The sequence below is a fragment of the Martes martes genome, assembly GCF_963455335.1.
Source record: "Martes martes genome assembly, chromosome: 1".
In the NCBI taxonomy this organism is placed as follows: domain Eukaryota; kingdom Metazoa; phylum Chordata; class Mammalia; order Carnivora; family Mustelidae; genus Martes; species Martes martes.
Window position 1 is genome coordinate 76,157,381 of NC_137888.1, and position 14,382 is coordinate 76,171,762.

Below are 14,382 nucleotides of genomic sequence, written 5' to 3' on the forward strand. Positions count from 1 at the left end.
CTCATTTTAATGTTTTAAGGGTCATGGGGTGCCTGGGTGGCTCAGTGGGTTAAGGGTCATAGAATTTCATTTTCCTTTAAAAGATTAAATATTTCATAGAATTCACAAACAGGTTAAGAAAAGTTAATACCTATTCTCCTCAAACTATTCCAAAATACAGAAGAGGAAGGTAAGCTTCCAAACACATTCTATGAGGCCAATGTTACCCTGGTACCAAAACCAGACAAAGACACCACAAAACAAGAAAACTACAGACCAACATCCTTGATAAATATACATGTAAAAATCCTCAACAAAATATTAGCAAACTTCATTTTACAATGCATTAAAAGGAGCAGCACCATGATCAAATGGGATTTATTCTGGGGACACAAGGATGGTTCAATATTCACTAATGAATCAGCATGATAAACTGAATCAACAAAACAAAGGATTAAAATCATATGACCATCTCAACAGATAAATAAAAAACATTTGACAGAATTCAACATCTGTTCATCATAAAAACTATCAACAAAGTGGGTTTAGAGGAAGCCTCCTTCAACAGAATAAAAGCCAAATATGACAAACCCACAGCTAACATCATCTCAGTGAAAAACTGAGAAATTTCTTCTAAGATCAGGAACAGGGTGTCAACTCTCACCACTTTTGTTCAACATAGTACTCTTCAGAAGTCCTACTTGCAGCAGTTGGACAGGAAAAAGAAATAAAAGGCATCCAGATCGATATGGAAGAACAAAAACTGTCACTCTTTGCAGATGACATGACACTGGCACAAATATAGACACATAGGTCAATGGAACAGAATGGAGAGTTCAGAAATAAACCTATACTTATTAATCATAACCTATGTTACGATTAATCTTGTAACAAAGGAGGCCAGAATATACAATGGGGAAAAGACAGACTCTTCAATAAATGGTGCTATCAAAACTGGACAGCTACATGCGAAAGAATGGAACTGGACCACGTTCTTACACCATACACAAAAATAAACTCGAAATAGATTAAAGACCTAAATGTGAGACCTAAAACCGTAAACATTCTGGAAGAGAGCACAGGCACTAAGGCATCTGACAGTGACCACAGAAACCCTTTTGTACATATGTCTCCCTGGGCAAGGAAAACAAAAGCAAAAGTAAACTATTAGGACTGCACCAAAACAAAAAGCTTTTGCACAGTGAAGGAAATCATCCACAAAAAGGCAACCTACTGAAAGAAGTTATTTGCAAATGATATATCCAATAACTAGTTAGTATCCACACTATATAAAGGACTTCTACAACTGAACATCAAAAAACAAAAACCCCAAATAATTTGATTTAAAAGTGGGCATAGACCATGAATAGACACATTTTTTTTTCAAAGAAGACAAACAAATGGCCAATAGACACATGAAAAGATGCTCAGCATCACTCGTCATCAGGGAAATGTAAGTCAAAACCACAATGCAAGATCATCTTACACCTATCAGATGGCTAAAATAAAAAAGATAGGAAATAACAAGTGTTGGCAAGGGTATGGAGAAAAAGGAACCCTCATGCACTCTTGGTGGGAATGCAAACTGGTGCAGCCACCGTGGAAAACAGTATGGAGGTTCCTCAAAAAATTAAACAATTACCATATGATCTAATAATTGCACTACTGGGTATTTACCCAAAGAATACAAAAATACTAATCTGAAAGGATACATGCACCCTCGTGTTTATTGCAGCATCACTTACAATAGCCAAGATTTGGAAGAAACCTAAGTATCAATAGAAGAATGGGTAAGGAAGATGTGGTATTTATATATATTGGAATATTAGCCACACACACACACACACACACACACACACACACACGAAGAGATTGTGCCATTTGTGACAACAGGGATGGCCTCCAAACCCTGCAGTATGTACTCCAGTATGACAGGTGGTGCTACATATGTCTGGCTCAATTTCTTTGGTAAATTTTAAAATCTAAACCGATGCAGAGAAGATATCTGGCAAGCCTGAAAACCTTTGAGTACTTGTAAGAAGCTCTTCTTAGTCATCCACTTCCCAACCAGCCATAACCCTTAACCTGCTCATCAGTACCCTGGATTCAGACCCTGACAAAGCAAAGAACATGGCAGACTTCTGGCTTAATTGAAACTCATCAATTATACTCACATCTTGGTATGCTTACTATTGCTGGCACCCAGACACAGAGTTAGCAGAGTTAGTTAAAATACCTGAACATCAGGTATTTTACTTCAGATGCAGATCTTATCGTGTCACTTTTATTTCCTCCATCAATCTTTTAGTCATACAGACATGCTTCCCATTCCTCAACCTGCCATGCCTTATTAGACTCTGGAATATGCTCTTCCTTCCACTTCCCATCATTTGCCGTCTGACACACCCTCTTCCATCAATGTCTAACTGCTTACATCCTTCAGGACCCAATCACAACACCACTTCTGGGTGGGCTTTCAGTTTTATGTTCCCCTTATATCTTTCACTTCTTCTATCCTACTCCTTACCCATCCACTATTAGAATGACCTGTCTAGTTACTGTATATCCCCAGCCCCAGCCAATGGATGATCACAAAAGTTTGGAGGGAGGGATGAAGGTGGGCAGGCAGGCCTAATTCTAAGGTCACATTTTTGCCACATTTTAACTTATGACTTGAGGTGTGTCTTAAAATTGAAGGTGTTTTACAATACCAGCTGACCAGCTATCAGTCTTGATATGGCTTCCACTACCGCACAGAGAACACTATCTTAGCTATTTACATTGTTTTCTCTTTAACTGAGTTACATGCATTGTTGGTACTACATATATTAAGTTTGCCACTCAAAATGTTTTTATTAAGGGGCACCTGTGTGGTTCAGTTGGTTAGGTGTTCGGCTCTTGGTTTCAGCTCAAGTCCTGATCTCAGGGTCATGAGATCAAGTCCTGCTTCAGGATCTTTGCTCAACACAGAGCCTAATTGAGATTCTCTCCCTCTGCCCCTCCCTGCTCGCTCGCTCTCTCTAAAATAAAATTGTTAGAAAATAAAAATAAAATGTTTGTATTAAGATTACACTGTGCTTTGGCACTAAAACAAGAAGTTATTAGATGGGTAGAAAGGCTAAAAACAGAGAAGATAGACATAAATTTAATATTAGTAAAACAAATGTTTTTCAAAGAAATAGCCACAAATCCTTATTTTATAGAGAAACAAGACAACGACCTTTGTGAAACCTAACCAGCCAAGAAACCCACAAGTAGATGAAGCTGTGTTACGCTGGACTACTGAAATTTGTGCAAAAGGATTGCCTAACACATTCCATCTGAGGCAACTGAAGACATGAGGAACTGTCACATCTCTTGGAATGGGTGAAAAAAATGTCCAAGCAGAAGTTGACATGACTCATTCATGATTCTTGTAGGATTATCATTAAGGCATTTTGGTCAAAAGGAAAACACATAGTTATTTAAACATGACTGAAAGATGTTAGCCCTAATGGGCTTCACTAATTATATGTGTGTGTTTATGTGTATACACACACACACAATATATATATGCATAAACAGGTTGCAGATGTATTAAGATTATATAGGTGGGTGATGGACTCCTTTGTATTCACCATCAAAATGGCTAATTGGGTACCTATTATGTTCTAGGCACATTCTAGGAGCCACATATAAATAAATCTGACATAGAATAGGAAAGGCAAAAGACTTTTAATACTAATAAATACAATAAAATGTGTTTCGTTCAAGAATGGAATTGTGGGTAAACCGAAAGTGGTGAAATGATGATAGGTGGCCCTTGAACGACACAGGTTTGAACTGTGTGGATCCACTTATATATGAATTTCTTCAATAAATATACTGGAAAATTTTTTTGGAGATTTGTAAGAATTTGACAAACCTTATAGAAAAACCACATAACCTAGAAATGTTAAAGTATGTCATGAATGCATAAAATGTCCACAAATCCATTATAAAAAGTTAAAATTTATCAAAAATTGTACACATTAAATCCATTATTTAAAAAGTTAAAAAAATTTTTTTGAAAATTTTATTTATTTGACAGAGATCACAAGCAGGCAGAGAGGCAGGCAGAGAGAGAGGGGGGGAAGCAGGCGTCCTGCTGAGCAGAGAGCCTGATGTGGGGCTCAATCCCAGGACCCTGGGATCATGACCTGAGCTGAAGGCAGAGGCTTTAACTCACTGAGCCACCCAGGTGCCCCCAAAAGTTAAAATTTATCAAAACTTATATGCACACTTGAAGAAGGATATCAAGGAAAGCATATGCAAAGCTACAATATTAAATCATAAGTGCCTAAAATTCACTGTAGTACATACTGTACTAGTATAATTTTGCTATTGAGGTAAGCTCAAGTATTGTGAGTATCCATTTAAAAATGCTATGTGACACTAATCAACTCTGTGAGAGTAATTCATCTCTCCAGTAAATTGCGTACTGCAGTAAAAAGTGATCTCCATGGTTCTCATGTATTTTTCCATCATGTGTAGTGCAGTATCACAAACCTTGAATAATACCATGGGGCCCAGAGCTCCTCTAGTGATGCTGGAAGTGCTCCCAAGAAGCAGAGAAAAGTTATGACATTACAAGAAAAAGTTAATAGGTTTGCAGCTTCGGTTACCTGCCACTTTAACATCAATGAATCCAGCATAGGGCCTTTGCAAGAAAAGAAAAGGAAATTCCTGAAACTGTCAGTGCAGCTATACCAGCAGGTGTTTAAACCTTGCACTTTTTGTAAAATGCCTTTTTATCTTCTGTTGAAAAATACAGCTTTTATGTGGGTACAGGATTGCTAAAGAACGGCATCTCTGTAGACACTCATATGATTCAAGAGAAAAGCAAAGTCATTATATGAAACTTAAAGCAAAAGAAAGGAGAAGGATCTAAACCTGGAGAATTAAATGCCAGCAAAGGATGGTTTGATAATTTTAGAAAAAGATTTGGCTTAAAATATATCAAGATAACAGGAGAAGCAGCTTCCACCATCCAAGAGGGAGCAGATGAGTTTCTAGACACCATCACAAAAATTGTTGAAGAGAAATGATATCTGCCTGAACAAGTTTTTAATGTAGATGAAAGTGCCCTATTCTGGGGGGGGGGAGTGGAAAGCCACAAAAGACATTTATTAGTAAGGAAGAGAAGGAAGCACCTGGAATAAGGCAGGAAGGGATAGGCTAACTTTACTGTTGTATGCAAATGCATCTGGGTTCATCATTAGGACTTCCCTTATCTCTAATGCTGCTAACCCCCAAGTCTTGAAGGGAAGTGATAAACACTAGTTGCCTGTCTTTTGGTTGTACAGCAAAAGAGCCTGGATGATGAGAACATTTTTCTTAAATTGGTTCCATTGATTCTTTGTTCCTGAAGCCAGGAAGTACCTTGCCAGTAAGGGACTGCTTTGTAAAGTTCTTTTAATGTTGAGCAATGCCCCTAGCCACCCAGAACCCTATGAGTTCAACACCAAAAGCATCAAAGTGGCTCACTTGCCCCCAAATATATTTCTAATTCATTCTCTAATTCAGGAGGTCCTAAGGGGATCGTTAAGGCTTATTAAACATAACATTCTATGGAAAGGTTAATTAATTCTATGGAAGGGAAGCCCTGATAGAACATCATGAAAATCTAGAATGATTACACCATTGAAGATGCCATTGTTGTTGTAGGAAAAGCCACGGAAATCATCAAGTCTGAAATGGTAAATTCCTGCTGGAGAAAACCATGTCCAGATGGTGTGCATGGCTTCAAAAGATTTACCCCAGAGCCAATCAAGGAAATCATGAAAGACTGTAAATATGGAAAAAAGAGAAAAAAATAAAAGCACAAGGGGGTGGGGGAGTGGTTCAGGGATGTGGTGGTGAAGGGCTTCAAGATATGGATCTTGGAGAAATTCAAAAGCTAATAGACACCACACCAGAGAGATTAACAGAAGATGACTTGGTAGAGAGTAATGCTTCCAAACCAGTGCCTAATGATGAGGGAGAAGACTCAGAAAAAGCAGTGCCAAAAACCAAACTGACCTTTGACAGCAGAAGGGTTCCTATTAATTCAAGACTGTTTTTGACTTGCTTTAAGACATTGACCCTTCTTTACTATGGGCACTGAAACTAAAGCAAGTGCTGGAAGAAAGATTGGTCCTATATAGAAACATTTTTAGAAAATGTCTGACAGACATGACAAGGTATTACTGTAAAGTTACACCAAGCATACATGCCTCTCCTGCTTCCCCTCCCACCTCCTCTGCTTTTTGGACAGCAAGACCAATGCCTCCTTGATGAGGGGATGATGATGATGGGGATGAAGATCTAACGATGTGCCACTCCCTCATAATGAACAGTAAGTAATTACAATGCTGTAGAGTTACTGTGTGAGCTGCTTTTGTACTAGTGCCTCAGTTTTCATTATGTAGAATATCAGTACAAGACTTGTATGGAAGTGGACAGCATTTCCTTACATAGGCATGCCGTGAGTGATATTTAACATAAAATTAATGTGTTAGCTTACTTACTGTCTTATAACTTTTCTTTCAAAGAATTACATTGGCATACATATGCCTCTCTCTTACAATTGGAGAAGCTGCATTATCAGCCTATCAACACAGGTAAGGGTTTTGAAAAAAAGTTTCCAATCTTGTATTATGAATAAGACTAACAATGTGTACCATAGAAGTTTTATAATGATATATTCCTTAGTATATAGGCTAGGCTACCATAAAACAATCATATTGTTGCTTCATTATCAATGCATGGATATGAAATAAAGGTGAATTTCTTTTTGACATTGTCTTTTCATTTTTGATGTCTAGCATTAGTGAAACATATAATATTTATAGTGTTTTGTATCATATAAGACATTATTAATGTAGGTACTGAAACAATTTCTTATAAGCACATGGTATAAATTTACAGTACCAATAAATACAGTACAGTAAGTGTATTTCCCTTATTTTCTCAGAAACATTTTTCCTAGCTTTATTATAAGAATACAATATAAAATACATATAAAAATATAAAATATGAGTTGATTGGCCATATATGCTATCAGTAAGGCTTTCAGTCAACATTAGATGATTGGTGGTTAAGTTTTGGGGGATTCAAGTTATACATAGATTTTCAACTGTGTTGGTGATCAACTGTATTCAAAGACAGATGGGGTGAGTGGAAGAGCACCAGGCTTTCTGGAAGGAGTGAGTGCTGAGCAGAGTTTGCAGGCTGCCTGGGAGCCCATCCCACAGAAGAGGAAAGGAAGTGCTCCAGGCAGGAAGACCACAGGGATGAGATAGGAAAACAGTGAAGAGTGTGTCTGGGATGGCAGGGAGTGCTGAGGATTGGAAAGGAAGGAAATGAGGCTAGGCTAAACTAGGGGCTTCTAGGCTGAGGAGCTCAGGCTTTGTTCTGCAGGCCGAGATCAGAAAATTTTTTATGTAGGGGGCCAGATAGTAAAGATTTTGGGTTTGTGGACTATGGGTTTCTGACATAACAACTGGACTATACCACTGTAGCAACAAAGCAGCCACAGAACAAGGCATGACTGTTTTCCAATTAAACTATATTTACAAAAGTCTTGTAGAGGGGCACCTGTGTGACTCAGTGGGTTAAGCCTCTGCCTTCAGCTCAGGTCATGTCCCAGGGTCCTGGGATCGAGCTCCACATCGGGCTCTCTGCTCAGCGGGGAGCCTGCTTCACTCTCTCTCTCTGCCTGCCTGCCTTTCTGCCTACTTGTGATATCTCTTTCTCTCTCTCTGTTAAATAAATAAATAATCTTTAGGGGGGAAAAAAAGCTTTGTAGAAGGCTGTAATTGGCCAATTCTTGAACTTTTTTTTATCCCAATTTTAATTCTTGGACTTAAAAAAAAATTCCTTAGTATATAAAATAAATAGGTATCTTAGAATCATGGCATATTCTACTTAAAATGTTAGCTACTAATAATATACAGTAGCCTGATTTTATTACCAGAACATATAATTAGCAAAATGGCAGGTAGTTTTGATACCTTGTAGGAACTGAACACACAATCATTTTCTCTCTGGTGTGTGTAGTTCTTTCCCGGTGGGCATCACCCCCCTATCCTCTCCCACCCCCTACTGCTATGTTTCTCAGATAAACTTTCCTCATGTGCTCACCATTCTCAGCCCCCGTACTCCAGCTAGCAACCACATGAAAACCCAGTGTTTCTTCCTCATTCCTCATTCTCCTTTATCTCTCCCTGGCATTTGAAAGTATTAACAAAACCCCACTCAATCTTTTTGGGGTCTGTGAAGCTACATGCAGGTGTGGCTCAGTCTGTCCTCATAGTTCAATCTGTCATTCTTCACACACAAACCTTCTTGAGCACTTCATCCTTGGGCTCTTGTTTCTCCCCACTTCTGTCTATCGGTCTGCTGCTCATAAAATGACCATCCCCCCAAAGCATCTCTGTGTTCTAAGCTTTCACTGTAAGATCTCTTTTACCGCTAGGATTAAGTACGATCATCATAGTTGGGTGTTCAGTTCTCGCTACGGTGGATTTCTGAACACCCTGAACCTATGCCAGGCAAGTGGACTCTTCTTTACCCTCTTCCTGTGGCTTGTTCTGTCTTCATGTACAAAGCAGTTTCTCCACCCCAAATGCATTTTAAAGAAAGGTTTTGACTTTTGAATTTCTGCTTTTCTATGTTCTAGTTGTGTGACCTGGGTAGGTCGCAATGAAAATAATGATAACGCTTCACACTTACTGAGAGCTTACTTTGAGCCCTACATTGTGCTAAGCAACTTGTATGTAATATACTTTCCAATTATTATTATCCCTATGTTACAGGTGAGAAAACTGAAGCATAAAGGGTCTAAATGAGTAGTCTAAATTTAGTAGTAGTCTAAATTTCCTCAGCCTCAGTTTCTTCACCTGTAAATGGAGGATTATTGTGAAGATTAAATGAAAAACATCTAGCACAGTGTCAACCCCAAACTCAGGACATGTTAACTCCCTGCTAGCTCTTATATTCCTTCTTCTCCCTTTGATGTATCTTTTATGACCCAGTCCAATTTCCCTCCTTTTTAATCAAGGCAGAAATAAATTTTTGCTGACTCCAAGTTCCTATGGAACTAAATCTTCAATATAAGTATTTCGATGTTGTTCATTTATAGCCTTATTGTCTTTTTTTAAAAGATTTTATTTATTTATTTGACAGAGAGAGAGGGAGCACAGGTAGGCAAAGTGGCAGGCAGAGGGAGAGGGAGAAGCAGGCTCTCCGCCGAGCAGGGGACCCAATACGGGGCTCCATCCCAGGACCCTGGGATTATGACCTGAGCTGAAGGCAGCCGCTTAACCGGCTGAATCACCCAGGTGTCCCTAGACGTATTGTCTTTTTATGTGTTTAGCATATTTGCCTAAAATATTTGCTTTTGGAGAGCTAAGGTGATGTCTATTGCCCTAAAGTAATACTCAATGTTCAGTTTAATGTTCTCTGATTTGCTTTTTAACTAATTAACTGACTACACACAGACAGACACACACATATAAATAAGATGGCAGCAACTTCAAAACTTTTCCACTTTTCCCAAGCTTTTGGCCTTGACCCCGTCCTAGGACCTTCCCCCAGTCACCTCTCTTGGACCTTCACAGGGGTGAAAAAGCCATTTGATAATAGCTTCCGTTGCCTTTTGTACCAGATCCAGCAATTCCCCTGCCTCTATGCCCATCTACTTCTCTTTCTTCTAAGGAAAATCCTTCCACCTATGTCTGGATCTCTTGCCCTCCAGTCTTCTCAGGGGACAGGTTCAATGGATGATCTGCCCCTTTGAAGTGTTGTCACCTTCTCTGTCTTAATCTCTTCTCACCCTGAACATGCTCAAGTCTCTCTCATGCTTGAAGAATCCTGTGTGATTACACATTTCCATCTGGCTGCACCCGCCCTCCATCCCTTACCTCAGGCCAGACTTCTCCAAGAGTGGACTGCTCCCTGCTTTTCATCTCTCTCCCCCCACATGACAATCTCTCTCCCTGTCACTCTTTCCAAAGTGTGGAAAATCAATATTTTCCCCTTTGATGCCAAAATCAATATGTTCCTTTCAATCATTTTCTTAAAGACTTAATTATTTAATCAGATTTCAACAGTTAATAGTGCATTTAGTTGTTTGTTCATTTCTGTCCCCCCTCCGCTGCAAGAATGTAAGCTCCGTTATGGGGCTATCTTGTTCATTTTTAGATCCCTGTGTTGTGATCTCTTGTTCATAGGAGGTTTATAATGACTACTTGTTGACTGAATAGATCTTGCCTTCTTCATGACAAATTTTACTTTCCCCATCAAAGCACACTTCACAATCTGATTATCTGTTTGCTTATCTGTAACATACCAGAGGCATGGTTAGAGCAGAGACAGTGCTCTTGACAGTTCTATCACCAAGCACAAGATCTTGACTAGAACTCCAAAAAAATGTGTATTGACTGAATGACTGAAAGGAAGATAAGAAAAAGGAAGGGATTTTATGGCTCGTGGTAAGTAAAGAAGAGTAACATTCCTTTTTCCTAATTTTGCCAGAAGTGATGACTGGATAATTGACCTGAAACAACACACAAATAATTCATTAAAGAGAATTCATTACCACTAAGTTATTATTTAGTATCCATTTTCTCTCCAGCTAAATTACCTTGGCCTCCCCACTTATGGTAAAAACCTCCAGGCAGGTTTCCTCTACTTAGGACAAAGAAATAAATAGCATACATATATACCTGGTTTTTCCTGTATCCAGTCAGACAACCATTTTAAATGGCAATCACAAGTCCATGGGTTCCCATGAAGATAAAGGCTTTCCAAATCAGGCATATTGGAAATCATCTCTTGAGGGAGGGAGCTCAGGAAGTTATCAGACAAGTATAGGTACTTAATAAAAGATGTTTTAAATATCTGGAGGTATTTCAAAGAGACAAATGTATCTGGATGGAGCTTAGTGAGCTGATTTCCTTCCAAGTGCACCAGTCGGAGAAATGTGAGTCCATAAAAAACCTCTGGGTTTATAAACTCAATATTGTTGTGGTCCATATGCAACCGTGTCAAGCTCCTGAGGCCATAAAAAGTATCTTTCTGAAGTTTTCGAATTTTGTTATAGCTCATTTTTAATACCTAAGGATAAACAAACAAAAAACATTTAGTTTGTCCAAGGAATTTTCACAAAGGGAAAAATGTGTCAGTAATAAAACATGTTAGAATTAATCCAAAACAATATGTGTATCTATTTGAATCCTAATTCAAACAAATTAGTTGCCAATTAAATATGAGAATATCAGGGAAATTAGAATACTCATGATAATATTAAGGAGTTATTGCTAAAATTTATAGATGAATTTTGTGGTTATTTTTTAAAGATTCCTTAACTTTGAACTTTGAGACATATATGAAGTACCTGTAGATAAAAACTGAAGATATCTTATTTCTTTCAAAACAATGCAATGAAATAAAACAAGTACTGAGTAATAGTACAGGTGAAGCAATCTGTTATGTCTTGGTAACGACTGAACCTGGATGATGATATTTTGGGATTTATCATACTATTCTTCTTACTTTTGTATGTGATTGAAAAATTTTATAATAAGTTTTAAAAAATTATCTTGATATCTCAAGTAAATTTAAGGGTTCTTAAACATGGATTTTTCATAAGAAAGCAATATATTGAATTTATCTGTCATATTTATAACAGTGTTATTGAGATATAATTCACAGGCCATAAAATTCACCTCTTTAAGGTATACATTAAGTGGTTTTTAGTACATTAACAGTGGTGCAACCAACTCCACTAAATTTAGAAGGTTTTCAGCACCCCCAAATCAAAACTGCTGCCATTGGCAGTCATTCCCCCACCTTCTGCCTAGCTGTAGAAAACCACAAATTTACTTTATTTCTGTGGATTTGCATATTCTGGACAGTTCACATAAATGGAGTCATACAGTATATAGCCTTCTGTGTCTTGCTTTTTTTTTTTTTGAATTTGCCTAATCTTTTTAATACCCATCCCTGTTGTAGAATTATTAGCCCTTCATTCTTTTTTTATTGCAGAACACTATTCCATGTGGACATATGACATGTTTTGCTTATCCACTTATCAGCGGTGGACATTTGGGATGTTTTCCACTTCTTGGTTCTTATGAGGAATAGGATTTTGATTGATTTTGCTTTAAAATTAAAATACTTCTTGAATATTTTGATAGCATGAGGGTATTCTCCAGTTTCTTCTCCACTTATTAGTTGAACATACACCTTCTCCCAAAATGAAAAGAGAAAGAAATGCTAGTAAAAACAATGATTTCTTTCTTTAAAGGTTCTATTTATTTATTTAGTTGGGAGAGAGAGAGAGTGAGCATATGCCGAGGGAGAAGCAGGCTCCCTGCTGAGCAGGGAGCACAATGTGGGGCTCCATCCTGGGACCCTGGGACATCATGACCCAAGCTAAAGGCAGATGCTTAACCAACTGAGCCACCCAGTTGCCCCACAATGATTTCTTTTATATTTTTTTCCCTGATTTGACCTAAGATATCACTTTTGTTGAAGAATGCTTTTCTGGAATGCCAAGTTCCCTAATAAGCAAAGGGAAACTGACAACATAGAAAATCTTTGATGTAAATATTACCTGGGAGTACAATCCCAAACTCAGTGTTCTCAATATTTGTTGAAAACAGGGTGATGAGAGTAAGTATCTTTGGGGATTGCATGAAGACCTTGTTTCATCTAATTCTCTGAAGATATATATTCCAAACAATGTCTGATTAAGCCATACTAAAGGAATCACGTGCCCAGACTGAATCCTTTTGCATTATAGGAACCTAGTATGATGTCAGAATGCTCTATGAACACTTGCATTTTATCTTTTATAAAGATATTGCTGACATTTTATTACACTATCTATTTTATGAGGAACTTTGGACTAGAAATCAGATGTGTCTTGGGGGTCAAGATGGTAGAAGAGGAGCTTCTGAGCTTACCTCCTTCCATGGACAAACCAGAACTACAACTATTTATAAAACAATCATCTCTGAGAACAAATTGAAGACTGAAAGAAATGATTTTACACAATTAGGGATATAAAGGAAAAGCCATATCATGATGGGTAAGAAGGGCAAAAATGTGGTTTAGCTAGGAATCCACAATCTCATTGTGATGACCCATAAGGGTAAGGGGTTGTATCATAGTCATGTAGGGTCCTCCTTGAGGAACCAGGGGCTCAAGCCCCACATTGGATTGGACTCTTGAGTCCAGGGGTCCTGAACTGGGAAGACATAATATCTGACTTGGAAAACCAGTGGAGCCTATGTCTGGGAAGGCAATAAGAAACTGAGACTCTCCTCTTAAAAAGTGTGCCTGTAATCTCCCTTGTTCTAGTGTCAGGGCAGAGACAGCAGTTTGACCAATGCCTAGGTTACACATAAAGGAGATTAATTTTACAGCATGTGCCAGAGGGGCAGGGACATGGTGTAACATTCTTTGGGAACAGAAGTGAAGGTAGGAAGCATTTCTTTTTATTCCCATTCTATGTCACTGGCCCAGTTCAGGTGGGAACAATTTCTCCCCAAGTAACCCTCCCCATAGTGAACCCCATTCATGAGAGTGCCCACAACAGTCACAACCAGGCCTCACGGCCAGCCACCCACCAATGCATACAAACCACAACAGGAGGGTGCACACAGTCCATACCAGGGAAACCCCCAGGGTACCTCAGTTGGATGCATCACAGGGGTTTGTGCTACTGGACCCCACAGGACACCTACATAAAGCCACTCCTTCAAGACTGGGTAATATAACTGATCTACCTAACACACAAACATTGAGGGACAAAATGAAGCTACAGAGGAATATGTTCCAAATGAAATAATCTACCTGAAAAATAATTCAGGATAATGACCATAAAGATGCTCACCAAATTCAGAATACCGAATCAACACATTGAGAACCTCAATTATGAAATAGAAAATATAAAAAGGAACCAATCAGGGCTGAAGAATAACTGAAATAAAAAATATACTAGAGGTAACTGAGGGCAGATTAGAAAATACAGAGGAATGAATCAATGATATGGAGAACAGTAGTGGAAATCACTCTATCAGAACAGCAAAAAGAAAAAAAGAAAGACAAGGTAGAGTTTAAGGGATCTCTGGGACAACATCACACATACTAACATTTCCATTGTAGGACTCCCAGAAGGAAGAGAGAGAGAAAAAGGCAGAGAAAACCCATTTGAAGTAGTAATGGCTAAAAACTCCCTAACCTAATGAATGAAACAGACATCTATGTCCAGGAGTCACAGAGTTGTAAAGAAGATGAGCCCAAAGAGACCCACACCAAGACATATTATAATCAAAGTATCAACAGTTAAAGAGAGAATCTTAAAAGGACCGGAAGACAAGTTAGGTATAAGGA

General features: G+C 38.4%; 1 protein-coding gene across 1 annotated transcript in view; it reads right to left on the reverse strand.

The window, feature by feature from the left end:
- The window catches only part of IGSF10 (immunoglobulin superfamily member 10), a 50,929-nt gene that overhangs the window by 12,550 nt on the left and 23,997 nt on the right, over positions 1 to 14,382 (reverse strand). The window contains exon 4 of the mRNA XM_080821848.1: positions 10,707 to 11,097. Coding sequence (XP_080677974.1) covers positions 10,707 to 11,097 — 391 coding nt within the window. The remainder of the gene's footprint in view (positions 1 to 10,706; positions 11,098 to 14,382) is intronic.